At 45.8% G+C, this 26,906-nt stretch overlaps 2 protein-coding genes across 3 annotated transcripts in view; both read right to left on the reverse strand.

Moving 5' to 3' along the window:
• On the reverse strand, positions 1-13,572 carry LOC146203110 (uncharacterized). Of its 2 annotated transcripts, none has more exons than XM_084588529.1 (10): positions 13,527-13,572; positions 13,394-13,457; positions 10,694-10,883; positions 10,428-10,622; positions 10,254-10,343; positions 9,070-9,120; positions 8,103-8,135; positions 5,685-5,887; positions 4,241-4,399; positions 1-2,388 (listed from the first exon to the last, which is right to left on the reverse strand). In XM_084588529.1, the coding sequence occupies exons 3-9, from the start codon at positions 10,881-10,883 to the stop codon at positions 4,262-4,264; spliced, it is 900 nt and encodes a 299-aa protein (XP_084444655.1). In that variant the 5' UTR covers positions 13,394-13,457; positions 13,527-13,572; the 3' UTR covers positions 1-2,388; positions 4,241-4,261. The 2 variants fall into 2 exon arrangements, with proteins under 2 accessions (XP_084444655.1, XP_084444656.1); XM_084588530.1 differs by lacking the exon at positions 1-2,388 and adding an exon at positions 3,911-3,980.
• Positions 10,956-26,906, reverse strand: part of LOC146203111 (uncharacterized) — a 17,536-nt gene continuing 1,585 nt past the window's right edge. The window contains exon 2 of the mRNA XM_084602705.1: positions 10,956-12,819. Coding sequence (XP_084458831.1) covers positions 11,038-12,819 — 1,782 coding nt within the window. The 3' untranslated portion in view covers positions 10,956-11,037. The remainder of the gene's footprint in view (positions 12,820-26,906) is intronic.

The following is a 26,906-nucleotide window of genomic DNA, read 5'->3' on the forward strand; positions in this document are numbered from 1 at the left end:
AAAAGCTGGGTGCAGAAGCACACGCAGAATTGCTACTACATATTTTGCTCAATCAAGTACTCAAACTGTGCTTTATTTCAAAGTACCAAAGCTAAAATTGGAGCTGCACTTTGAGCTCAGCTACTATATTATTGCAACGGTTACCCAAAAAAGTAACATTTAGAAAAAGGCTCAAAATAATTCACATAACAATCAAAAAAACACATTTGCCAAGCAAATGCCTGCAATGCACTACACAAAACATCTGTTCTCAGAATACTAATTTGCACAAAAAAAAACTAGAAGAACTTAGCTTCTAGACTTCCTTGCTGAAAGCAATAGCAGTCTAAACATTGAATTAGATCCAAGTGAACTGACATACATAACATTAGGAATACAAACTGGTACAAAAAGGAACAAAATATAAGATCTTTGCTTCCAGACTTCATTACTGAAAGCCAGAACAGTGGTCTATCATTAAATTAGACGCAAGTGAACCCACACGTGACAAGGAGACAGCGTCCACCAGTTGGCAGTGTTCTGTAACGCAACAAGAATATGAGGGACAAGACAAGCACTTACTGCCATAATTGCTCTTTATTTGGCGCTCACAGAATTTACACAGGAATGAACAAGGTGAAACATTATAACTGTGATATGTGAAATTCAACTAAAGACTTCATGTCACCGTTTCAATCTTTCCCCTTCTTGACTTCTGCATTTAAATTCTGTGAGTGCCAAATAAAAAGTTAATGAAAGAAAGTGGTTGCGTCTTGTCCCTCGTCATCTTGTCGGGCTATGGAACATCAAGTACACCCACTAGCTCTCGATCGCATCCTGACAGTGTTCCTTATCTATGAAGCACAAAATGAAAGAACAAGAAAGAACAAGAGGTCCGCGTAGATTAAATGGCTAATATTACCAGTGTTGAATACAGGCCTTGATATTGAAAGAACACTCAAATAAAAGCACTTAACTAGATGCACTTGGAAGAAATCAGGTAGCAGCAAAAACATTAAAACAGACTGTATTAAATAAATATTAAAAACTAAAACTAGACTAAAAACCATGACTAGTATTTTGTTAATCACAAGCCCATCAGAGCTGGTTGAATATAGTATGTAAGCAGTGACTGGTCGCGCACAAGCACTACAAAAAAATTAATGCATTTCAGAAATACAACCTCAAAGTAACACACAATGTCATGAGACCATCATGATGCAGCTAAAAAATTAGGCCATTGCAAACAAAACCTGCCAAACTAAACGTAAAGTAGATCACATATGGAAAACAAATGCAAACATAAAACTGAAATGAAATGTACAGAGAGGGAATGGTTCTCTAGAATGGCCAAACTTTGTTCTCTGGTCCACACCCACCGGGCTACGCACACATCTTGAGATAACACCTGGTTCAAGATGGATGACTAGGCGGTGAGCAAACCTTTAAAAGGACAGCATTGCTATAAGTTTCACCTTGCAGGCTTAATCAGAGCTGGTTGAGTATAGTATGTAAGCAGTGACTGATCGTGCATAAGCACTACAAAAAATTAATGCACTTCAGATATACAATCTCAAAGTAACACACAATGTCATGAGACTATCATGATGCAGCTAAAAAATTAGGCCATTGCATACAAAACCTGCCAAACTGAACGTAAAATAGATCACATATGGAAAACAAATACAAACATAAAACTGAAATTAAACGTACAAAGGGGGAATGGTTCTTTAGAATGGCCAAACTTTGTTCTCTGGTCCACACCCACTGGGCTATGCACACATCTTGAGATAACACCTGGTTCGAGATGGATGACTAGGCGGTGAACAAACCTTTAAAAGGACAGCATTGCTATAAGTTTCACCTTGCAGGCTTAATCAGAGCTGGTTGAGTATAGTATGTAAGCAGTGACTGATCGTGCATAAGCACTACAAAAAATTAATGCACTTCAGAAATACAACCTCAAAGTAACACACAATGTCATGAGACTATCATGATGCAGCTAAAAAATTAGGCCATTGCAAACAAAACCTGTCAAACTAAACGTAAAATAGATCACATAGAAAACAAATGCAAACATAAAATGAAATTAAATGTACAGAGGGGGAATGGTTCTCTAGAATGGCCAAACTTTGTTCTCTGGTCAGCACTGGGCTAAGCGCACATCTTGAGATAACACCTGGTTCGAGATGGATGAGTATGATCAAGCATGTGTGCTCTCTTGCCTACTTTCACCACCGTCAAAGTACTGTCTGCACAACCCGCTGAGAAACCAAGTCAGTAACTGGGAGACCTATATATCGTGACGACCTTGGCATCTGATGGCAATGGAACTTTTTAACTCTTGGTCAAAAGTTGCTGTGGCATATGTGAAAACAAGAGAAACACGGGTCACGTCTCATTCAGCACCTGAAAAACAAGAAAAACAAAACAAGTTTATTATGCTTTATTTTTGCAAGGGAACATAAATAGCATATTTTCTAGAAAAAAAAAAATCATCACAAAAACAATGCATGCTATGACAAAGTAACATTAAGCTCTACCAAGAGCTGTTTCAGCACGTAAGCCCTTTACCTTCATTTTTCTTTAACTATCAAACGGCCTTTACCACACTCGCCAGCCAGCATTCAGGTGTCAGCCCTGTTTTATTTTGCCTTTGCCAACTCATACTTCAAGTGGAAATTTATCGAATGATCTCAGCAGCAACAAAGCAGAAAAATTTAATCGATGCTTAAGCTATCATTGAGAGTACAACATTACAGCAATAGAGATCCCTTCAGGGCAAACACGCCAAGAATGCTCCTCACCGGTAGCGTGCCTGATGACTATTCTCGCTCAGTTACCTTTTCCCAACAAAAGTGGTCTGGTTTATGTTTGTAGATTTAAACTCCCAAGGCAAAATTGGCTATGGAGGATGGCAAATTAGGAGGCTCTAGATATTTCGACACCCTTTGATTTTGTAGCATGCATTCATGTTGCACACTAAACAGGCACATCATTCCGTTTTGCCTCAATTGAAACGCAACTACCGTTTTATCTTTTTAGCAAGTGTTTGCTTTCTTTGGCAACACTTTGCAATGATGGCTGGATGATATCACAACCCTGTCAAGCAATGATTATTTCATGATGCCGCTGGCTTTTCTTGTAAACAAGACCTCTAATGCTTAGCATATTGATTATTGCATATCTAAATTACCAGTCTGAAAGTAAAAGAAAAATATGGTACCTGCTAAAGTGTTTTGCAACACAAAGTAGCAATTGAGTAAACAAGTTGCACATCCAGCAATAAATAGAACAGTAAACTAGCATGAGGAAAATCACTGGAAATATAAGAAGCCCGCAGAATCAGACAAATAACTGCAGTATCGAGATCGTTTAACAGGGGGTAATTTACTGACAGCCAAACGCTTTGTACCGTGTGGCCGAAAAATGTAAAGCATCCATGCCCTGTGCCATGACACTACACACTGAAAAGCCCTAGGTAATCAAAATTAAACAGCAGCCCTCCATTACAGTGTCTCTCATAGCTACGTTTCTCTTGGATGTTAAATCTCATGTATCATGCAGACAATCAGGCTAATCCCCATAAAGTTTGGTCAACAAAAAGCTGCTCATAAAGTGCACTTAATCTAAACCTTAACTGTAAACTCACATTTTTTTAACAGCTTTAATGTTTCAAATCTTTTTGACAAAAACCTCCACTGTAGAGTCATAACGATACAATGGCTAAGGATAGCTTGCTTTGTTTTTGCCTACAAGACTAGAAGTTGATATCATGAAGTACAAGCATGCTGCAATGGCAAATGGCACTGGTTTTGCCTAATCAAATTATTGCAGCTAGTGATTACAACTAGCATAAGAAACAGCACATGGATCAGCAGACAGTACTGGTTTCTTCTGTCTTTGAATTCCAGAAAGCGTTTCAGGTGCATGCCTCAACCATGATTTGATGACGTCCTCAACATTGGCCATGTTCCCTTGCGGAAATTCTCCTGCAGCAGCTAAAGATAAGATATTAGAGTGTTGTGTTCAAACTGAATGCAGACACATCAACGTACACTGAAGCATTGTTTGCTTATTTGGGCGAAATTTTGTGCAGAGGTGGAATTTAACAGTAATTTTTATTTTATACCAGGTTTAAATGGGGACTTACTAGGTCTTGCCAGGCCTGTTTTGGAAAAATAGGAAAAATTCTCCTGCCTCGACAGGAGGCTTTCTTGCAAAGAAACCATGCACAATCTTCCACATGTATCTGTCTTACCTATAATTGCATTTGATGTTTTCAAGCTTGAAAAATTATCTTGTTCTTCCTTCCAACCCAGGAGAACTTTGCTGCCACCTGGTCGCTTACAACATAGGCCAGCATGCGTTTAGCGGCCACGTTCGCATTCTTGCCACCAAGCTGCACAAGCTCGCGTACCTGCAAAAAAATCATGTACTGTTTTAAGATATGCACCTCTAGGTGCACAAGACACATATCATTTTACAAAATACTTTCTTCCTTGCCAAGCTGATTTGCACAAATGTCAAGAGTGCACCACATTTAAAAAATTATGGTAGACACTTAAGCCCTGCCTTTTAACGGTATGATGCAATAGCATAGGCGATGACCCAACACGTAAAGCCCCGACTTAACTAAGCTATATGAATGTGGCTGCATCGTCTAGGTATAGCATGCCTGACTCTGCATCTAAGAGCACTGCAAGGTTGACACTCAATTCACTGTCCTGCCTCAAATCGGCAACCCAAGCTGGTAGCTCCTCCCTACCTTCTAAATCATTTGGTCTCGTTAATTCGTAGAAACCATCAAACAATTAAAGCCCGGCCATGCCAGCTACCATCTGCCAGTGCCATGCCCTTGATTTTTCACTCACAACACCAATACCAGATTTTCTGAGTAACGGGACTTTTAAAGGTACTATGTTAAAATAAAGCCGATGCTCAAATAGCATAATTAAAAGCGTACTACATAGCTCACACAAGAAATAGCACAAAAATAGCCCATTTGCACTACAAGTACAAGTATAGAGTTCTGCAGTTTAAAATATTTTGCAATATTAACCATGTATATATTTATTTTAGTTTAGAATTTAGAGTTTACCACTGGAGACAGCCAGCGATGATTGGGTCAAACAACTTCAAGACAAATTTTATTACTCAGATACAAAATTTTCTATGCTTCACATGAATATAAATAGCAAAACTGTACTAACAACTCTACAAAGTTAATGACATAGCTTTCAAGTTTTTTCACCCCTTGATATAAAAAAAAAAGGTGCAGTACATATTTGTACTTGTAGCTTTGTAAAAAAACCTCAAATATGGTTCATACTGCAGCTGCTTCAACTTATAGAAAATGAGCATTAAAGCTTGAAATTGCTTCAAAAAGTATTATGTGGCAACTCTTAATGAGAAAGGCATAAAAGCGCTTTTCCCTCCAGCTATTCGGCGTGCGCTGAGTTGGGGGTCACGTAAAATGGTGGTGGTGCGCGCCGATGGATGCGCGGTCTCCTCCTCTCATGGCTCTCTCTCAACTTTTTCTTTTTGGTCTGTGCCATTAGAACTGAAGACCAACCATCTGTATCCTTAATGGCTTCTTGTTAGCCCACCTCTCATGTAATATCCCTAGAGGACCTTTAAAATAAAAAAATAAATTTCAATATGCCTCCTTTAGAGCTCTCCTGGTTCATTATATGAACACTTACCAGAAGTGCAAATTTTTCTTTATCCAACTGCTCGTTGAACTTGAGCAGATCATCCACCGAAGTGAATGGCTCAGTGATAAGAAGGGACTTGGCGATAACTGCTTGGCTTGGAAGATCTTCACATAGTTTGTTTAACATATCTCCATGCTGCTGCTGTGTAAAGCGCAAGATATTGAGTAGCCGGATAACGTGCTGCTTGAAGTCTGGAAGTAGTGAGAGACGCAAGAAAAATATATAATTGAGAAACGCAAAAAATATTTTGTTGACGAGTAGTCAAGGGTTCGACGAAGGTTCGTCTGGTCAGGCATGGTAGTTGAGTAAAAAGAGTTTCAGTCACTGACCAAGTCAACATGAAAAAAGAAGACGTTTCGGAACCCCTACGGGTTCCTTGGACACAACCTTTTATTTTGTTGATGCTGCCCTTCTCCTTAATATAGTCTTAAAAATGCTGGAATGCCTAGCACCATATACCCTGCAGCAAAAAATGATGCAAGTGGCAAAATTTAATGGAAAGTTGACAGTAATTTACCATCCTAATACCTAGTAACACTATTATTTTTACTCTTCAATCATAATGTTGTATCTAACCTATGTTACTTAATGCCCATATAGGAGTCTATAAGGCAAGTTTTAAAAAAAGTCTCACTTTATACCTGCACAAACGGTTGTAAATAACCCTTGGTTAAATTATTGTCTACGAAAAGCAGAAGTAAGTTTTTTAATAGCCAAATGTATTCATAGTTAGATTGCTTTTCAACCGCAAAAATTACTGACCAAGCAAGGAATGTCCCATCAATGACAAAGAAAACATCACATGAAGGAAAGCCACTGTGCTCACATTACCACACACTAGAGATAAAGGTGGAAAAGAGAACAGCAAATTCAGGCAAAGAGCACAAAAGCATCAATGAGAAAAAAGAAAAGGAATGTGTCAACTGCCAGCATCCCAGACTTTAGGTCACCAGTACAAAAACGGCGAAGGTACAGAAGAAAAGCAACAACCCAGCTAAGTGCTACATACAAATGCTACCATGCCAGGTAGCCATACAGGGGCCACTGTGCACTTTGAGCTAAACTTAACCCTTTCAGGCACGAAAAAAATATCTAAGAGCCATTTTTGGTTCTCCAAGCTTCAAATGCTGTGCCCTGAATAAACTGAAAGAAATCATTTTATTTTTTATAGTCATTTGCGATGTCCCCATTCGAGGACAGGTCACCTCAATACAGAAAAAGTAATGCATACTACCAGCAGAAGGTGCGCGAGCGCCCTTAGCAAGTATCGAGCTGAAAAGATGGTTAACGGATTATTGCTCAAATTTTTAATTAAATCAGTCACTTCAGAGTACGCTTATTAAAAGGTCAAAGCAATTACTATGAGCAGGCATGCACAAAAAGATGGCACTTTGAATCCGACACTTCACTGTGCATCCTTCACGACGGCAGCGCTGTGAGTTCAGTGTGTTGACATGTTCCAGCAAGTGGTTGTAGCCATTGTACCTAATGGTAGCGTCAGTATTAAATGTGGTTTAGGCTCCATTGCGACAGGCACTGGGCATTCACTACATGGTCGACCGCGCTATTTCTGAGGTGTCCTACTGCATGCAATTAGGCTGTTTGCGACGTCGGTTTGGAAGGCCGCCATGCCCAAAATAATTTTCTGTGCAAGCTCCTCAGCACTTCCGTCTCATAGGTACTCTATCCAGCTGTTGCACAGCGCAAGATAGAAAGTGAAAAAAATACCTTCACCGCCTACTTTCTAGTTCTTGACCGAATAGGGTACAGCGACATAAGGAAGTTGAGCTTGGAGTGTTTTGAAAAATCCAAAATAGCACTTTTATTGCCTTTTTGCATAGCAGGGAGCACAAAGTAAGAGTCACGCCCAACCCTCAGAAAAAGGAGTATGCTGGCAGAGGCAGCGTTGAAGTGCCCTGTCCCCGTTGGAAGTGCATGCAAAGTTGAATACGCTCGTAACAAGGATGATAGCCATTATTTCACAGTCACGGGCCCTTTCTTCGATAAATAAATGCTAATATTTTGGTCAGCGAAGATTCTTAAGGCCAAAATGACAAAACCAAGAAGCAATTGCTGTCATCTCCATAGAACATAGCCGTGTCCATTTTTTCCGCGCTTTTCAGGCACGATTTTTTTTTTTACTTCGTAAAAGATAGTGCCAGTTCAATAAAGTCGATTTCCCGAATAAGATAAATACCAAACCAGAACAGTTTGTTGGTTACCATAACATTTAAAATGTATCTCTTTGGACAGCTCACAAAGTACAGAAATCTCACCGTGAGGCTTATTTGGATGTGCTGACGAATGGAACAAAGGCTTCTCCATACTAAGCGCTTAACCACATATACTACTAAGTGGAAACAGTAAATTTTTACCAGAAGTGCAAAGACTAAAATCTGAACTTACCTTCATCAACAGAAAAGCTGCTAGAAGCCTTATCTGCAAATGGAAGAACGAGCAGCCGAACCTTAGCATTGAATGTATAAATTTTTTGATAAAATAAAAAACTGAAGCAAAATCCATCACTTCTAACATTTCACAGTGTAACTATGCAAACTGCCAGCATTATGAGTGCATGTTTTTTGTTTCATTTTCAACTCCTTTTTTGACTGAATTGTTCTAACTGTGCTAATTTGCTCATCTAAGCTTTCAATAAATGGGCAGAAATGCGACTACATTGCAGTGCCTTTTATGCCAAAGTATGCAGTTAAACATGGGTATAACACTAGACTGGCCACGAAAACACTTGCTTTTTCATGCATGTTTCCACTGTCAGGCTTCCCGTCACCAGTGCCTTTAGGAATGGACTTCTTTCTTTGCATCATCAGTGCTGTCGGCCATCCCCGCTGCCCTTGCGTTAGGTTTCTGCACTGGATTCTCAGGATCAAATGTGCAGTGAAGATGGGTGCACAGGCAGTGGAGACCACTGCATCTGCCATATAGATATGGAAACCGTGCTGGAATGCGGTGCATTGGAACGATTGCAGTCCCTCCTTGATATTGCAGATGTTCCTCTCATTTCAATTCACGTCGTACAGTGATGAAACTTCCACGTGGTTCGGCTAAATTTCCAGCAACTCAGTACTAGCTAACAGATAGTTGGCACACCAAATTTCTTATATCAGTCAAACACTGCAACACCTTCACTATTTGGAGCTCTCAAATAAACATGCTTGAATAGAAGCGGTTATGGGAGATTTAGAAACATCATAATATCAAAGAATTTGCTAAATGGAGGTTCATTAAATCCAGGTTTAACTGTAGTTCACTGAAACATAGTGTCCCTCTAGAGCAGTATGATGACACCACAGCATTTGAAAAAGTACTCCAATAAACACTTCTGAAAAATCCTGAAACAGCGGTATTAACTCACCTTTATCTGAAAGATCACGGTCGCCAAGAGATACCAGCTCCAGGCAATCATCTGGACAGTGAAAAAACAACCAGACATTCACCACTGTTTGGCTACACAACACCAGAAATTCTCCAAATTTTACCCCTATTCGGCACAATGGTGAAGTCTTGACCAAAACAATTTGCACACTCTTTATGTCGGATTCATAATTGTTACCCATAACAATGAAATTACTACATTCATTTCAAAAGGTGCAAATGAAATGCAAGCATGGCCACGAATCGTACAAAACTAAGCAAAGCAAAGTAATCTATTCTGTCCGAACCTTAGCCACACTCTTTTGCCACGTTCACTTTGCTTTGCCACATCGACCTTTTCCATCTGCCTCAGATGAAGAGTGAAAGGACCAATTTTTGAAGTTATCTTAGCTAATAAATCTGTGTAAAACTTTCATCTAAGTCTTTCACATTAATTTCTACAATTATGCAAAAACAATAGGGCCTTGCCAAAGACAAAAAGTTACTTAAGCAAATTAGCCTATCATATCATGATGCTGGTGTAAAAGTTTCACACATAGATACGTCTATTTCTGTTGACGAAACTTACTGATTTGTATGTAATACGAGGTTTAACACCCCAAGCAATATGAAACATGCAGCATGCTATAGTGGAGTGCTCGGGATTAATATGAGCCACCTGGGGTTCTTCCATGTCTGCTAACATTGCAGTTGATAGTCAGCGCTGTTCCCGTCTACTCGCTTGTCCTATGTTTGTTGCGCTGTGTATTTAAAAAAAAAAAAATGATGCACCAACTAGCTCAACTCACAGTACTTTTGCATGGGCACCTTGCATTTCGCCTCCATCGACATGCATCCACTGCAGCCTGGATCACTGTTATGTATTAGAATCCAGGAGTTAGGTGCCCTAACCTTCAAGCCATCACATCAGGATGCTATGTTTCAAGTGGCAAATTCTTCATGGGCTTAACCCTTCATTCATTAAAAAACACATGCCCAGGAAAGTACATACAAGTAGTTTCTGCCATATATGTGGTTGTTTCATCACCTGGATTAGTACAGAAAGAGTGTGTTCTTTTAGGTGGCTAACTATAATTTACTCGTTTCTGCCCTTATGCGAGTTGGGTAGGACAAATCAGAAAGGAAATAAACATGACAATGAAAGCAGATTCCCCACTTGCTTACCCTCACTTTGTGTGGCGTTTTGTACAGCACTCTGTGTGGCGCTTTGCACAGCACTTTCAGTCACGGTGCTAGGCACAGTAGAGGACAGACCTGAAAAGAAAACAAAACGAAGGTTGCCTATGATAACTATAACAATGCAGCCGCTTAGCATTTTTCAAGTGAATGATCAATAACCTTGAGGAAAGTCAAGGGGCACTGATGGAGCGTTCGTCACATGCCGCACTTTCACCCTGGGGTAGTCTGATTCTTCATCATCAGACCATGCCTGGGGTGGCCTTCTAATCCTCTTTTGTGGCACTTCAGTGTCACTACTAAGCTCAGAAGTATATTGACTTCTGTCGAGCTTCTTTCTAGCCAAATCATAAGTACCTGGAATAAATTTTCAGATATACAGTGCTGCAGACTATCACAAGCAAAAGTGCTATGTCAACTGCATTTACCAAACAGCCCCTTCACAGATACGTCGAACAGTTGCCAAGATGAGTCCGGTGGTGCTGCTTTACGAACTAACGACACAATCCTGTCCCCTTTTACATGAAGTGGCCAAGCACACTGCCTGTCACTGATCCATGAAGACGGAACAACCTCCACTTGGTCGTGGTGCAAAAATTCAACAATGGCATATGCCATCTGAAAAATGAGAAAAAAAGAAAAGATAAATCTCACACCCACATAAACAGAAGGACAACTGAGACTGCTTTTGAAATTGTTAAAACATGCACTAACCAATATTTGTGTCAAAGAAACAGGCAATAACAGAGGTGAAATATGGTTGAGTGGCATGTCAGTTGGCCGTGTGTAGCTCCGGCACCACTAAAAACTTGTCACCCATTGGCAGTTTAACCATCTTTTGCAACCTATGCAGGTGCCATATCTTTGGTGATGAGGGGGACGATACAAGACAGATGCCAATCCTGGAGGAATTGAAGGGCATGGTGTACAAGTCCTCTTTAACTAAGAATTCATAGCCAATAATGCACAGCTCATTTGAGTCTTTCAGGTGCGCTATGTTTTTGGCTACAATGACATGGCCATCTTGCAGAAAGCAGCTGTCTTTGTCATTTAGAGAGATCGTGAAGTTTTCAAATTTCATCGTTCTGTACTCAGGAGGGGAGCACTCTGGCAACAGCAGACCTTGCGTGTGCTGATGGAGCGGCAGAGGTGTTTCACTCAATGGCTCCCAGTTGCATGGCTTGAGATCTGCCTCAGCCATCCTATTCTGCAACTGCTCTAGTGGCTTCCCATGTTTGCGAAGGCATTTCTTAATGGCCTGCATGTTGTTCTCAAATGGAAATGCACTGAAGGAGTCCAGCTCACCATGTCTTTCAACATCAGAAGACAGATGTATTAAGCAATGTACATTGAAGGAAATATGTTCTTCTCCATACAGATCACCAAAATCTGAAACAAAGCACCTCAGAAGCTTACCAGCATATGCAGCATGCTGACGACAGAGAACCTTGTTAGCAAGGATGGAAAGGGAAGCATGAAGAAAGAGAAAATGCTGGTACAAGTTGTCTGACAAACAAAACTTCAGGATGACTGGGCCAGTGTAGAAGAGAAAAAGCCTGAATTCAGAAGCCTTCCAACGCTCTAGATCTTCAAGCCCTCGTGGTTTGCGAGGAAATTCTCGAGGTATGAAGCTATGCAACTGACTGCTCTGCTCACTGAAATTTTGATGATTAAGTGGTCCAAAACGTACTCCTAACGGTCCAGAAACCCACAAAGAAAGAAGCTTTTTCATGACACCAAGAAGCACAAGGTGCATATAGTCCAAGGGTATGTCATCGACACAGTTGATTGGGAGGTCCAAAAGAATTGACTTTCCCTTGTGATGCTCACTGTCATGCTGGTTTCTGAAACTTGCATCTGTACGCAGCGAGCAGTCCATTTCCAGAAATACAACTCTTCCATGCAAATACTGCCCTTCCACAGTGCATTTGGGGCAGCCACTGTAGCCACCATGCCCTTTTGTAGCCATTATAAAGGCTCGTGCAGGAGCATCACACACAATAGCCTTCATGGTCACATGTAAAATTTTGCCATTGACAATGAGGCCTTCAGAGAGCAAGGTCTGCAGCTCAGAAACAAATGGCTTCAGAAAATCACTGGAAGAGTCTGGCTTTGAATGCCCTGCAAATGCACCAACAAGAAATGGTGTTTCATCACCACAGCCATGAGCAAGGCACTGAATAGGCCAGAGCTGCATCCTTGAACTTTTTGACAGTGGAAGACCATCAACATTGAATGTTAAATTAATCATGGCAGGCGGATTTTCTACTTGGCGCAGCAAACGAAGCAGTCCATCTGCTAAACCAAAGTGGCAGTAGTGGCCTGGTGCTAATGGGGTAACCGCGCACTGTTCCCGTGGTTTGCGAGGAGTACGCAGAAGCGTGCGACCATCTTTTGGGAGGTGCGACATAGCAGGATGACCTCTCAATATCTTCAATAGAGCTGTCAGCGCACGCCTTTTGATTCCGTGCTTAACTGCCCACTCCCGCAGATAATTTCGGAAATCTTGTTCATCTCTGTTGTAGCCGCGGCGAGCGAAGCAGAGGCAGAGCGACTAAGCAACATGTTTATTCGGCATGCTGGGCCGAATAAACATGTAAGGGAAAAGGGAATGAGCCTCGACCATCACACTGCGGCGTCGCTGCTCCACTGTCACCGTCTTCGGCACAAGGACAAAACTCTAAATCCTGCATGGGCTCATTGCACCGTGAGCGATGCAAACTTGCGCTCAAAGCAGCTGCGGTAACCAAGCTGCCATCACAACTTCCATCACTACTATAACCTTCTATAGAACGTCCAGCAACCACCACAGTAGGCCCAGTCCCCAACTCGCGAGAGGTTCGTCCTCTCGGTGTGCATTTACTTGCGCAGTCAAGCAGCATCAATGACTTCTTCGCCTCCCGGGTGGCCTTTTCACATACGCGAGCATCACTTCGTTGCTGCATAGCCATAATGAGTATGCAACCGGATAAATAAAACTAGCTGAACAACCAATTAACGCCACGTGTATAAAAAAGCAACTACACGATTCCGCCATAACAGTACGTCCCGTTTTCATACTTACAACGAACCTAAATCGGCTGAAGATTGTAACAATGGCGGGCAATTCTTACCACAAACGAACTCACGTTTTGTACTGCTGACGCCGGCTGGTTGCAACAAGTTGGCTCCAGCTAGCTTAACGTACGAAACCTGCAAAGAAAAGAAATACCCAAAAGTACGCACTAGGGCTACGCTACAGAACGAAAAAATCGGTCTTACCGCTCTCAGGAGTCACGCAAGTGACGTTCGACAGCAACGACTTTCGAAGAAGCGAGACAGCGATAACAGCGATACGAGCGCCGCGCGCGTGCTCGAGCATCGGATCGGCTAGCAGTGGCTGTTGTTGGCTGTAGCAGAGGGCCGCCGTACGGAGATGGACGTGTATTAACTCTAGACAGATATACAGAGCAGAAAACATATGGTACCTTCAAATGCAAAAAATACTTATTTTTGACGCATGTAACATTCTACTTTATAACGAAAACACATATGAGTGCATTTCAAAAATGTCAATCGTGCAGAAACGTACAACGGACGTCCAGAGTATTATAACACGACGGACTGTTCATGCATCCAAAATAGTGAATCCGCTGGACTTTCGTTGGTTTGAAGTTGCTGGACATCCAAAAACAAATATCCGCAGGACCTCCGATGGCTTACTACCGGTGGGCTTTGTTAATGTCCGGAAAAAGACGTTCAGTGTACGCCCAGTGGGCGGCCCAATGCGGTCGCGGACGTTCGGATCTAAATCGGATGTCCGACGGTCATTTGTGGTCCAATGGGGAGGGGCTTTACGCTACAGTGTAGCTGCGCTCCACCAGCGCCGCCATGGTCACTGAAGGTTGCCTATAACACGGTCACTGCTTTCAAGGCAACATTACGTACAACCCTGGTGCATATCGATGCAAAGCGGTTACAGTGCTCTAGAATTAGAGCACTGTAAAGCGGTGCAGACACAGAGGGGCCCGGAAGTGTTGCTTCACATGGACTGCCAGTTAGCTTTACTGTACGGGCAGTTCGGATGCAATGGCGCTTTGAAAGCAGTGGCCATGTTATAGCTAGCAGTGGACGAGGCTGTACATAGCGAAAGCAAGGCGGTATGCTCGTCCCGATTATATTCAGAGTATGTTCCATAGATGCATCGGAGCCATATAGACACTGTATGGATCACTGCCTTGTCGTGGCGGAGGGGCTTGCGAAACTCGATGAAGTCGTCAGCTCTGCTATGTAGGGCAACCCACGATAGACAGGTCACGGCAGAGAGTTCTGACAAAATGTGATTCACGGGAGAAGGTAATGGCAACCCACTCCAGTATTTCCTGCCAAGAAAACCCTATGACCAGTCACAATAGCATAATTGATATGGCGCCGGAAGATGAGTCCCCCCGGTTGGAAGGCGTCCCACATGTTACTGGGGATGAACAAAGAGCGATTCCTAGTAGCTCCAGGACGAATGAAACGGCTGGGCTAAAGCCAAAAGGACGCTCAGTTGTGGATGTGTCGGGAAGCGACCGGAAAGTCCGATGTTGCAAGGAGGTATATCACATAGCAACATGGAATGTAAGATCTATGACGCAAGGTAAACTGGATGTCGTCAAGCGAGAAATGGACAGATTGAACATTGATATCTTGGGTATCAGCGAGCTCAAGTGGACCGGAATGGGAGAATTTAATTCCGGCGACCATTATGTCTTTTCTTGTGGGCACGAATCCAGGAGAAGGAATGGGGTCGCTCTAATAGTAAACAGAAGAATGGACAAAGCAGTGCTAGGGTACAACCCCAAAAACGACCGAATGATTTCACTTAGGATCCAAGGTCACCCTTTCAACATAACAGTTATCCAAGTCTATGCACCAACCACTACTGCTGAAGAAGCGGACGTTGAGAGATTTTATGCTGACCTGCAATGCCTTTTAGACCGCACTCCATAATCAGACGTCCTTTTTCTCATAGGAGACTGGAATGCTAAGGTGGGGAGTGAAGAAATATCCGGAATTCCAGGCAAGTTCGGTCTTGGTGAGCCAAATGAAACTGGGCAGAGGCTAGTAGAGTTTTGTCAAGAAAACAACCTGACCATAGCTAATACTCATTTTCAACAGCACAAGAAGCGCCTGTACATATGGACTTCACCGGACGGTCTGTACAGGAATCAGATCGATTATATTCTTTGCCGGCAGAGATGGAGAAGCGCTATACAAGCAGTAAAAACAAGGCCTGGGGCCGATTGTGGCACCGATCATCAGCTTCTTGTTGCCAAATTTAAGCTTCGATTGAGGAAAACGCAGAAAACTAGAAGGCCTTTCAGGTATGATCTGGATCAAATTCCATAAGAATATGCTGTGGAAGTGAGGAATCGATTTCAAGAATTAGATCTAGAAGACAGAGAGCCTGAAGGGAAGTGGACTGATGTTTGTGATATAATATAAGAAGTTGCTACTAAGGTAGTTCCAAACAAAAGAAATGTAATAAAGCAAACTGGTTATCTGAAGAGGCTTTGCAAATAGCTGAGGAAAGGAGGATGACAAAAGTTATGGGGGAAAGAGAAAGATACAAGGTTCTCAATGGGGATTTTCAGAAAATAGCAAGAAGAGATAAGAATGCCTTCCTGAACATACAGTGCCAAGCAGTTGGGGACAACAGCCAATTGAGGTACACAAGAGCTCTGTATAAGACAATCAAAGATATCAAAGGAAGCTTCTGTGCTAAGCTGGGCATGATAAAGGACAAACAAGGCAGGGATCTCACTGAAGCCTCAGAGGTAAAGAAGAGGCGGCAGGAATATACAGAAGAACTGTACAAGAAGGACCCGGATGTGCAAACCCAACATAAGACAGTTGTGATTACTGATCTCGAGCCGGACATCCTGAAGAGTGAAGTTGAATGGGCTTTAGCCAGCCTTGCTAAGAACAAAGCTAGCGGAATTGATGGCATCCCAGCTGAGTTGCTTCAAAACGTCAACCATGACGCTGTTAACATTCTGCATACATTATGTCAGAAGATTTGGACAACCCTGCAGTGGCCACAGGATTGGAGGAGGTCAGTTTACATCCCCATTCCAAAGAAAGGCAGTGCCAAAGATTGTTCCAACTACCGCACGATCGCGCTTATTTCACATGCTAGCAAGGTGATGTTGAAAATCCTCCAAGGTAGGCTGCAGCAGTATGTGGATCGGGAGCTTCCGGACGTGCAAGCTGGGTTTCGCAAGGGCAGAGGAACTAGAGACCAAGTTGCCAACCTTCGCTGGATCATGGAAAAAGCAAGAGAGTTCCAGAAACCCATCTACTTCTGCTTTATTGACTATGCGAAAGCGTTTGACTGCGTAGATCACAGCAGATTGTGGCAAGCTCTCCAAGAGATGGGAGTTCCAATTCACCTCATCTGTCTCCTCAGGAACCTGTATGAAGGGCAAGAGGCCACAGTCAGAACTGGGCATGGTCTTACTGATTGGTTTCCGATTGAGAAAGGAGTGAGGCAAGGCTGCATACTGTCGCCCTGCCTATTTAACCTATATGCAGAGTGCATCATGACTAAGGCCGGTCTGGGCGAGTCTTCAGCTGGAGTGAAGATTGCTGGGAAACGTATCAACAACCTTAGATATGCGGAGGATACCACGTTAATGGCAGAAAGTGAAGTGGAACTCAAGAGACTTCTGATGCGCGTGCAAGAAGAGAGTGAGGCGTTTGGGCTTAAACTGAACATTAAAATGTCAAAGATCGTGGCGTCTTGCCCTATCAAGTCCTGGAGCATCAAGGGACAAGTAGTGGAATCTGTGACAGATTTTCTTCTCTTGGGCTCCAAGGTTACCCCGGAAGGAGACTGCAGCCATAAAATCTAGAGACGCCTGCTTCTGGAAAGAGAGCCATGGCTATCCTTGACCGCCTAGTAAAGAGCAGAGACATTACACTGCCAACCAAGATCCGTATAACTCGTGCTATGGTCTTTCCAGTTGTGATGTATGGATGCGAGAGTTGGACTGTGAAGAGGGCTGACCGCCGAAGAATTGACGCGTTTGAATTGTGGTGCTGGCGGAGGCTCTTGAGAGTTCCCTGGACGGCCAGAAGATCAAATCAGTCAATATTGTTGACCATAAACCATGACTGCTTATTGGAGGGTCAAATTCTAAAGTTAAAGCTCAGCTACTTTCGTCATCTGATGAGAAGAAAGGAGTCGCTGGAGAATGAGTTGATATTGGGAAAGGTTTAGGGTCACCGGAGAAGGGGTAGGTAGCGGACGCGATGGTTAGATGGCATCCCCGAGGTGCTGCAGATGAAGTTATGTGATGTTAGGAAGATAGTGAGAGACCGGAAAGCATGACGTGATATGGTCCATAGGGTCACGAAGAGTCGGACACGACTGAACGATTGAACTGAACTGATGACAATTCCACTTTCAACGAGACTTTCTTGTACCCGCGACGTGGTTTCTATACCCCAGCCACTCGCAACTTGCGTACTGCCTTTTCATGCCGACGCTTGGCGAGTCATCTTGACGTACTACCTCGGGCGTCTCTGACACGCGCTTAGCTCTCCCACTCTTACGTAGACGGGCAGCCTCACGCCAGGCAATGACTTCGGGTTGGGAAAAAACAGCTTTCTGTGGGCTCTGAAGAGGCCTCTTGTTATGCACGGTTTTTTACCATTGCACCGTCTCCCAAGGCGAGCGACCGCGCCGCCGGTCTCGAGGGCGCATAGATAAATGACGATGTCACGCGCGGCGCTGCGCGGAGACCGGCGATAGAGCGACGGCGCGCGACGAACTTCTGTGACTCGGCGGAGCAGGTTGCCATGGTTACGGCGCAGAAGTGATGAGCGCGGGCCGCCTGGAATGCGGTGCTGACTAGCCTAGTGTAGAGAAAGCAGTGCTTAAAGTCTGACTCCATCGGAGGGGGGTCTCTATAGTGATTCAAGCACAAGTGGAAAGGGAAATAAAGAGAAAGGGAAATAAAGGGAAATAAAGAGAAAGCGGCTGGTGCCCACTGCTTCGCACATCGTTTTATACAAAGGGCAGAATTTATTTTTCTCCTCGGTTTTTAGAAAATATGTTAATTGCCTCTTATTAAAACTAACTCAGAAATTGCTGGAACAACAGAGAAGGAATGTTCTGACAGCGACTGACAAGAGTAAAAGATGGCGGCCTGCTTTGTACGCATGCAATCCTTATACATTCGAGAGCGGAGGGGTCTCAGACCCCTCTTAATTAGTGGTGGGAGGTGTCAGGCCCCCCGAGGCACCCCTGAGCGAAAGCTAGGCTAATCGAAAGGAAGGCATTTTTCAGCGCATGATTACGCGAAATTTTATGTCATAAGGACGTTCCAGCCTGCTGCTGTTTTTTTTTCTGTCGATTAGGTATCGCCAGCAAGTCGTGAACGCTTAGACGAACACAGCTCATCGAAGTTGTGGTAGATGCAGCCGGTATAACAAGGAAAACTGTTTATTTATACATCAGGTAATGGCGCCCGTTTTCGCTCTGCTTGGCGCGGTCGCCCATGCCAGGGTCTCCCGGCGGTCCGCTTGGTTAGCTTGCCGCATGGGGCGCTGTCGTCAGTGGCGCCCACAACACTCCCCTTTCTTGAAAGGTTTGATCTCACAGGCCCAGGCGTTCTGGTCACTTAAAACACGTCCACTTCTTGTGGTGCTCGAGTCGAGTCCTGCAACGGTTGTAGGTGTCTTGCTGTACGTCTTGCTTGCCCTCTGTCGGTTTGTACAATGTAGGACCTTGGTTCTGATGTTGGCTGTGTTACCACGCCGTGTGATGCAGCTCCAGCGAGGATGCGCACCGCTGTGCCTGGTGGTAAGCACTCTCGGCTCCGTAACTTGTGCCGGGTGTCGTATGATCGTTTTGCACGAGCTCTGTAGGCTTCATTATTTTGTCTGAATTCGCTATCGTCCCACTTCGGGGCTAGCAGCTTCGAAGTGGTTGGTACTGTGGTGTTCAGACGACGACCCATTAAGAGTTCTTCTGGTGAAAACCCTTCCACGCTGGGTGTGGCCCTGTAGGCAAGCAGCGCTTCGTGTATGTTGGAAGACTTCCTCAAAAGCTGCTTTGCTGTCTACACAGCCCTCTCAGCCATACCGTTGCTCTGCGGGTAGTAAGGGCTTGAGGTTGTGTGTGAGGCTCCCCAGTGATGCACTAGTTCTTTGAACTCTGTGGAAGTGAACTGCGGCCCGTTGTCTGTGCGTATTGTCCGTGGAACACTGTACCGTGCAAACATTGGCTCCACGACTAGGGCTATGTTTTTTGTAGCTTTCCTCGGCAGCTGTTCTAGCTCGAAAAATCGGGAGTAGTAGTCTACTACTACAACGTACTCTTTCCCCTCCAGCGTGAAGAGATCCATGCCGACTGTGTCCCAAGGGTGTGCTGGCAATGGGGTTAGAAGCAGGGGTTCTGTTTCTGGTTTTCTGTGCTCTCTGCAAGCTAGACACTTTTCCACGTAGTCTTCAATGTGCTTGCCTATGCCTGGCTACCATATGCATTCTCTTGCTATCGCTCGGCACCTCGTTGTGCCCAAGTGGCCTGCATGGAGTTTTTCCAGTACCTCTACTCTGATGTCTGGCGGGATGATTATTCTGTCGCCTTTGAATAGCAGACCATCAACGAGCGAAATCTCACTAGCCACCTCGAAGTACCTTTTCAGGTCAGGTGACAGCCCATGCACAGTTGGCCATGATGTAGTGCAGAAGGTAGCCACCCTGGAAAGTGTTTCGTCTGACTGGATGCTTGCACTGATTCTGTCCAGCATTTGGTTTGAAGCAGGGAGCTGTTCAAGCGCTAATTCTTCAAACTCTCGCACTGCACTCTCGAGAGTTCTTTCTTTGTCTGCTATGGCTTCCGGGACAGAAGGTCAGCTGTGTACAGCTTTTTGCTGGGAGTGTGGGACATGGTGAAGTCGTACTCCAAAAGGCGCATCCTGAAATGTTGAAGGCGAGAACTCAGCTCGTCACGTCGTTTAGTCGTCAGCAGCGGTATTAACGGCTTGTGGTCCGTTTTCATGTGATAGGTTGATCCCAGCTGGTATTTTCGGAAATGTTCGCAAGCCCATGTGATTGCCAGTGCCTCCTTTTCGATTTGGGCATATCTTTGTTCTGTATCCGTAAGGGAGCGTGATGCATATGCTACAGGTAGGAGCTTTTCGTGCGACTGCTGTAGAAGTACAGCCCCAAGACCGTATGAGGAAGCATCCACAGACACTGTGTGAGGCGACTGAGCGTTGTAGTGAGTGAGAATCGGCGTCCTGCTTAAAGCTTGCTTGAGTTTGTCAAAACTCTGCTGCTGAGCTGGGCCCCAGTGCCAGTCGGCGTCTTGGTGGAGCAAGTCTCTGAGAGGCTTCGTAAAGTCTGCTAGCTCTGGAAGAAATTTCACTAGGTGGTTTGCAGAGCCCAACAAAGTCCGGACTTCTGACACATCACATGGTGGGTCGAGCTGAACTATGGCCCTGACCTTTTCCGGGTCGGCGCTGACTCCTTTTGAGTTTACGACGTGTCCTAAGAATGTTACTTCTGTTTGTCGAAAGGAGCACTTGTCGATGTTGAGGGTAACACCTGCATCTTCCAGCTTCCTCAGCACCAGCAGTAGGTTGGTGTCGTGTTCCTCAGTTGTCTTCCCTGAGACAATGATGTCATCTTGTAGACAATTCACACCATCTAGTCCTTCGAGCACACGGAGCATTTCTCGTTGGTAGAACTCTGGCGCTGTTGAGATTCCGAAGGGAAGCCTCAGGAACTGGAACCTGCCAACTGATGTGATGAAGGTTGTGTATTCGCGAGAGTCCTTGGACAGTGCAACTTACCAGTACCCTGCTCGTGCATCTAGGCGACTGAAAACTGTTGCACCTGCTAATTTTGCAAGACACTCGTCCACCGTAGGCATGAGCACACGTTCGCGTATTATTTGTTGGTTGAGTTGACCATAGTCCACGCAGATGCGCAGCTCATTGTTCTTTTTTCGTGCGATAACCATTGGAAAACTCCACTCGGTTGCTCGCTCGATCTTCTGGATGACTCTCAAGTCTTCCATCCTTTCTAGTTCTTTCTTCACAAGTGGAAGCAGTGGAAGAGGCATGCGCCTAGGATAACTGACTGCGTATGGCTCAGCATTATTTTTAACTTTGATGCAGTACTCAGTCTTCATGACTCCAAGCCCAGACGTTAGCTTTGGGTATGACGCCAAGAATTTGGGGACGCCAGTTGATTGTGCGAGGGTTTCGTCTAGCTCAAGAGGGCGCTGTAGAATCCCAAGTGATTCTATAGCTGGTCGAGTGAGCAGCGGTTCTTTTAATCCTTTGATGATGAAGACTGCTTCTTGGACTTCAGTGTTGCGCCAGGTGACTGTTGCATCGATGTAGCCAACAGTGGCTATCGCTGTCTGGCCTGGGCCTATCAATGGCTGTTGCGTTGACTTGATGGGTCCCATGACGGTTCTGTCGTACTGGTCGTGTGCGATTGCAGTCACATCCGCGCCGGTGTCGACCTTGAAGGTAAAAGGCAAGTTGTTCACGGTAGCAATAATCCTCCACGGCGTGTTCACTCCCACTTTGATTTCGCCTAGATATAGCTCTCCGAGATCTTTTGGTCGTTGTCGAATACTCGAGGTCTCGTCCTCCGGCTTAGACATGCAGACGCGGGCGTAGTGGCCTTTTTTCCCACACTGGTTGCACGTCTTGTCTATCGCGGGACACTGTCTTCGTGTGGTCACGCACACCACCACACCACTTGCAGCGTTCGTCTCTCGTCTTGTGTGTACGTTGAGAGCGCGACTTTAAAGGCACCTTCGCCTCATTCCGGCGAGTTTTGACGTTTGTCTGGCCGCGAACTTCTCCCATGTCGAGAGCAGGCTGTTCGATGGAGCGAATTTCCTTCTGTTGAAGTTTCATGCTCTCTGAATTGCGGGCAGCTGTGATTGCTTTTTCGAGAGTGAGTTCTGCGTCAAGCTGCAGGCTCTCGCTGAGGTTTACATCTCGCAAGCCGACCACGAGCCTATCCCGAATCAGTTCGTCTTTGAGAGTTCCGTAATCGCATCTTTCGGCCATCTTGAACAGTTCAGTCGCAAATGCGTCGACGTTTTCATGCTGCTCTTGTTTCCAAGAGTTAAATCGCGCTCTCTCATAGATGACATTCTTTCGAGGTAGGAAATGCTTTTCAAAAGCGCTCACCACGGCGGAGTATGATGTCATCTGTTCGTCTGTCAGTTTCAAAGCAGTGAGCACGTCCTCCGCTTCTTCGCCCATGGCGTAGAGTAATGTGTTGATTTACGTCGTCTCGTCCTGTCCTGTCAGACCGGAGATGAGTCGGTAGCGCTCCCACCTGCGGTGCCATCGTGTCCAATCTTCGGGCTCGCGGAAATCGAGCTTTGTCGGCAGTTCCACGGCGAGCGGGTTGAACGTCATTCTCGGAGTGCCGCTCGCGCGCTCTTCGTTCGCGCCGCGAGTGTCTGGCATGACGCTGCGGCTGCTTACGTTGGGCTCGCTGTCCTTCTGGGTGTCACGCCGCGTTGGTTATCCCGCCGCTGCCACTATGTGGTAGACGTAGCCGGTATAACAAGCAAAACAGTTTATTTATACATCAGGTAATGGCGCCCGTTTTCGCTCTGCTTGGCGCGGTCGCCCATGCCGGGGTCTCCCGGCGGTCCGCCTGGTTAGCTTGCCGCTTGGGGCACTGTCGTCAGTGGCGCCCCCACTGTTCCTGAAGCTCTGGGGTTTAGAGTATAGTGAACTAGAATAATTCTAGTTCACTATAGTTTAGAGATAACAGTGGCCGGGTGAATAAACCGGCGGTGGAAACTAGCAAAAAACGACTGGAAGATTGGTGGAATAAAAGCAGAGAAGTGACATAATGTTAGTAATGTAGGAACAAAATTTAATAAATAGAATGATGGTTTAGTTAACCATTCTAAATCAATAATTAAGATATAGGTAGAAAAATGAGCATGATAGCTACTGCTACCACCCCGTTTCAAAGGGGACGCTCCTATATTCCATCCATCCACCCATCCCACAACAGAAGTAACGTGTGTCGCAGCACGCTAACATGTGAAACATCGCTTCAGCCCGTGAAAGAGCTTCCATTATGAACATTGTGATAAAACAGTCGCAGCGGACCCTACAGCAGCAACCGACTGGACCCGATAGCATTGCTCCCGTAAAGGCCGTTGGTACAGGCTGGGGTGCCTGTAGCTCGCCAGTAAAATCCCCGAATAAAATCGTAAGTTCCGCATACGGTGTCGCCGCCACGAGGCTACCTCTGGAAACGCTCGAAGGGTGGTAGCGGCGGAGGACGCGCCGGACGTTCTGCTTGCAGAGGTGGCTTCCGCCCAACATCATCTTGTCGCACGGCGTACTGCTTTTAGCGTGCTGTTCTGCTTCGACTGCGGTTTTTTTTATGTAACCTCATGCTATTATAACGTTATTATAACGTCCACACATGCATGTAAAGCACACAATATAAGTTACACAGAAAATGCAGTAGTCGAGTTTCAATTTGCTGTCTGTCGCACAGCACGCGAACTATGCTACCAAAGACGACATGAAAGTACACGCATTGTTGTGCCTGGCCTGGCCAAAGCCGCCCAGAAATTCAGCCGGACGCCAAACTTCTTCGGCGAACGCCTCCTTCACAAACTCTGAATACTTCTCTGCAAAGCACCAGTGCACTGGAGGCGAGCCGTACCAAAGGGAGAGAAGCGACGTGTTTCAACATGAGCTGAACGTCCAGACAGCACGGCGCGCCGTGGCCCTGACGGTGAACCCCTTCTCGCCCCGCGGCATATTTGAAGCGAGAGCGCAGCAAGCTCTTCCATTGGCCCTGCGAAACTGCTGCCGTCGGATTGGACCATTTTGAGCGTCAACGGTTCTCAGCGACGGAGTCTCAAGTGCTTCCATTCGAGACTCCGAGTGTGAGTTCGTCACGAGCGTCCATCGGGAGCAGTTCGCCTCCTGACAGTGCGGACGCGGCGGAATCCCCCCGGCCGTCGCTGCGCGAGAACAGTCGCGTATGGCTATGTTAGCTTTCGGCCCCAGAGCCGATCTTGTTGTGTAAATGCATGTAAATAGTGTATAAAGCTTTTTCTTCATCTCACCAACGCCGACTCGGATTCATCGCTACCGACCAGGGAGCTGACAGCCCTCGTTCACGAAACGGGTGACGAGCGCTGCGTTACCAACTCCTTGACACAACCCTGTTTACGGTGGGCTACTGTGTGATAACCCCACCGGCACAACATTGGTGGCAGCTGCGGGATCCGCTGGCACAACATTGGTGGCAGCGGTGGGATACACTGGCACAACATTGGATGGCAGCTGCGGGATTGACCGGCGTCAGGCACCTCGGCGCGGTGAGTACCTGAAGTTTCCCTCAAACGCCAGACTTCTCTAACACACAGGGTAGCTTAGAGAAAGGCTGAGCGTAGCATTGTGTTAACCGTGCGTGTTTCAAGCCTACAGGAAGTGTTTTGAAAACCAAGGGATGCTAAGAGGGGAATCAGTGTGAGAAAGGCTTGCGCATGTCTTGCTAGGAGCGAGATAGCGAACGTATAGTACACTATTCTAAAAAGGCGAACAACAAAAGGCCGGTAAAAGATGGAGAGTTACAAGGTAAAAGAACTTCTCCAAATTTGTGAGGAGTTGGGCATAGATTTGGGCTCAACAAAAAGAAAAAAGGAAATTCTTGAGATCATGCAGGCAAATTGTACTTGCACCAGAGAATGAGACACAGCTTGGGGAAGCGGCCGAGCAACGCGACCGCAGCAGCGAGCCGATCGAACCTCGAACAGAAGTATCTGGGGTTACCTTGGTCGAGCCACTGGCAGCTGAGACGGTTGGAGCCGACTCCATCGGCGAGAAATCCGCAGTGACACCGTCCTGCACGCCGCCTCACGTAGCTGTAAGCAATCCGATTCCACCAATCGAGAGTGGGGAATTGGCAGTAAATCAACCACCTGACAACTCAGAAGCAGCAGTTGTACAGCGTGGCGGAGATGTAGTCAGGCTAGGAGACGACAAATTGGCAATTTCCGAAGTCAGAGTCGACGTAGATCATGACACACAGAAAAACGAAGTTGCGCTCATGGAAATTGCGCAGCTCACAAGTGTTGAACAGCTAAGGCAGACCCATGACGCGGACGCTGTCGAGAGCCACACTTGTAAAGTCGACAGCGAACGACTAGACTGGAGCCACGCATCTTCCTGTCCTGACGCGCTCAATTGTATTGGCGAAAACAACCCTGGTGCGAACATGGACCTCACGCGATCCGAAACGCCCCAGCTGTCGGACGAACGTGATCGTGCGCCGGTTAGCGCTGAGCGATGCGGCACACCGGCAGATCAGTGTAACTTGAGTGGCGAGTCTGCTGAGGATATGCCTAGCTCGGGGGCTGGCGTGAGCGAGCCTTGTCCTTGTTCCGACGCGACTGGCAGTGAGTCATGCGCTGCTGGCCGCGATTCAGGCGCGGCGCCGCACTCCGACGATGTCGGCGCCATACTAGCTCCGGTTACCGGCAGCTTGAAAGAGCTGGCACCAAAAGAAAGAAAGCAAAAATTCAAGTGCTGCCACCGAAAAGAGCGGAATGGCAGGTGCATGAAAGAATGCTCTCATCGAAAGGTGAGAAAACGCAAACGATCGCGAAAGGAAAAGAAGCGGCGATCCCAGCGGCACAAATGCACCCGTGCTGAGAAAATGCGCGATTGGTGCTCAAAGCGTAAGGAACGAGACAGATCGTTCAATAAAGCGAGTAACTTGTGCTCGTCTGTTCTTTCACACACAAAGTGGAAAGAAAGGTCTCGTAGAGAAATGGACAGCCGAGGCTGTAGCGGAGGGAGGAGAGACAAACCGCCCGAATACTGCTACGCATTCTGCCGCTTGAAGAGAGCAGCACAATGCGAACTCTGATGCTTTCAGTCATGCATTTGAGACATATATCTACCTAAGACGAGCGTTTCGTCGCTAACGGTAATGCTCTAGGCAGACTGGGCAAAATTGAATGACCTCCTTACTTCCTCAGTTGTGCTTTACGGCCCAAGTGATTTCAAGGAGACTCTTTTCCATTATTGATTATTAATTTTCCATCCTATTTAATGTATCATTAATGTGCAAAATTGTTGTTTGAACCTTGTGTACTGCATCGTATACACTTGTCTCTTGTTGTAGTGGGAGCAAAAAGGGGACAACAATTTAGCTAATTGAATTTGAAATTTTGCCTCTGTCTGGTGTTTGACGGGTGACCGAGGGTACTTGCTTGTGTTGGGTGTTGCCTGTTGTCGGTCGGTTTCGCAAGCCGCAGAACAGTCTACCGTTACCAGTGGCGAGTGGCAAGGGCATCGGAGCGACCCGGGCGAAGTTGATCGGCGTGCCCCGGCAACAAGGCTGTCGGCAGAGATCCTGACCTGGCGAGTGGAACCCGAGGCACGTGAGGCTACCTGGCGCCCGGACACTGGACGTGAGCTTGGAGGAACCTGACGAACGAGCGCGCCCGGCATCCGAGCCACATGCGAGCAGCTCGTCTTCCCGGCGCATTGTCTGATGGCGGGGGTGCTGTTGTGCCTGGCCTGGCCAAAGCCGCCCAGAAATTCAGCCGGACGCCAAACTTCTTTGGCGAACGCCTCCTTCACA

Source organism: Amblyomma maculatum, chromosome 1 (assembly GCF_055883805.1).
Source record: "Amblyomma maculatum isolate TAMU_Amacu chromosome 1, ASM5588380v1, whole genome shotgun sequence".
In the NCBI taxonomy this organism is placed as follows: Eukaryota; Metazoa; Arthropoda; class Arachnida; order Ixodida; family Ixodidae; genus Amblyomma; species Amblyomma maculatum.

Excerpts from the sequence above, each read along its gene's own strand:
- LOC146203110 (XM_084588529.1), bottom strand. The coding sequence starts at position 10,883 with ATGGCATATGCCATTGTTGAATTTTTGCACCACGACCAAGTGGAGGTT. Across the intron at positions 9,121-10,253 it reads AAACGCCACACAAAGTGAGG|ATGATTGCCTGGAGCTGGTA; the intron begins GTAAGCAAGTGG and ends TTCACTGTCCAG. Across the intron at positions 8,136-9,069 it reads CCGTGATCTTTCAGATAAAG|ATAAGGCTTCTAGCAGCTTT; the intron begins GTGAGTTAATAC and ends TTCCATTTGCAG.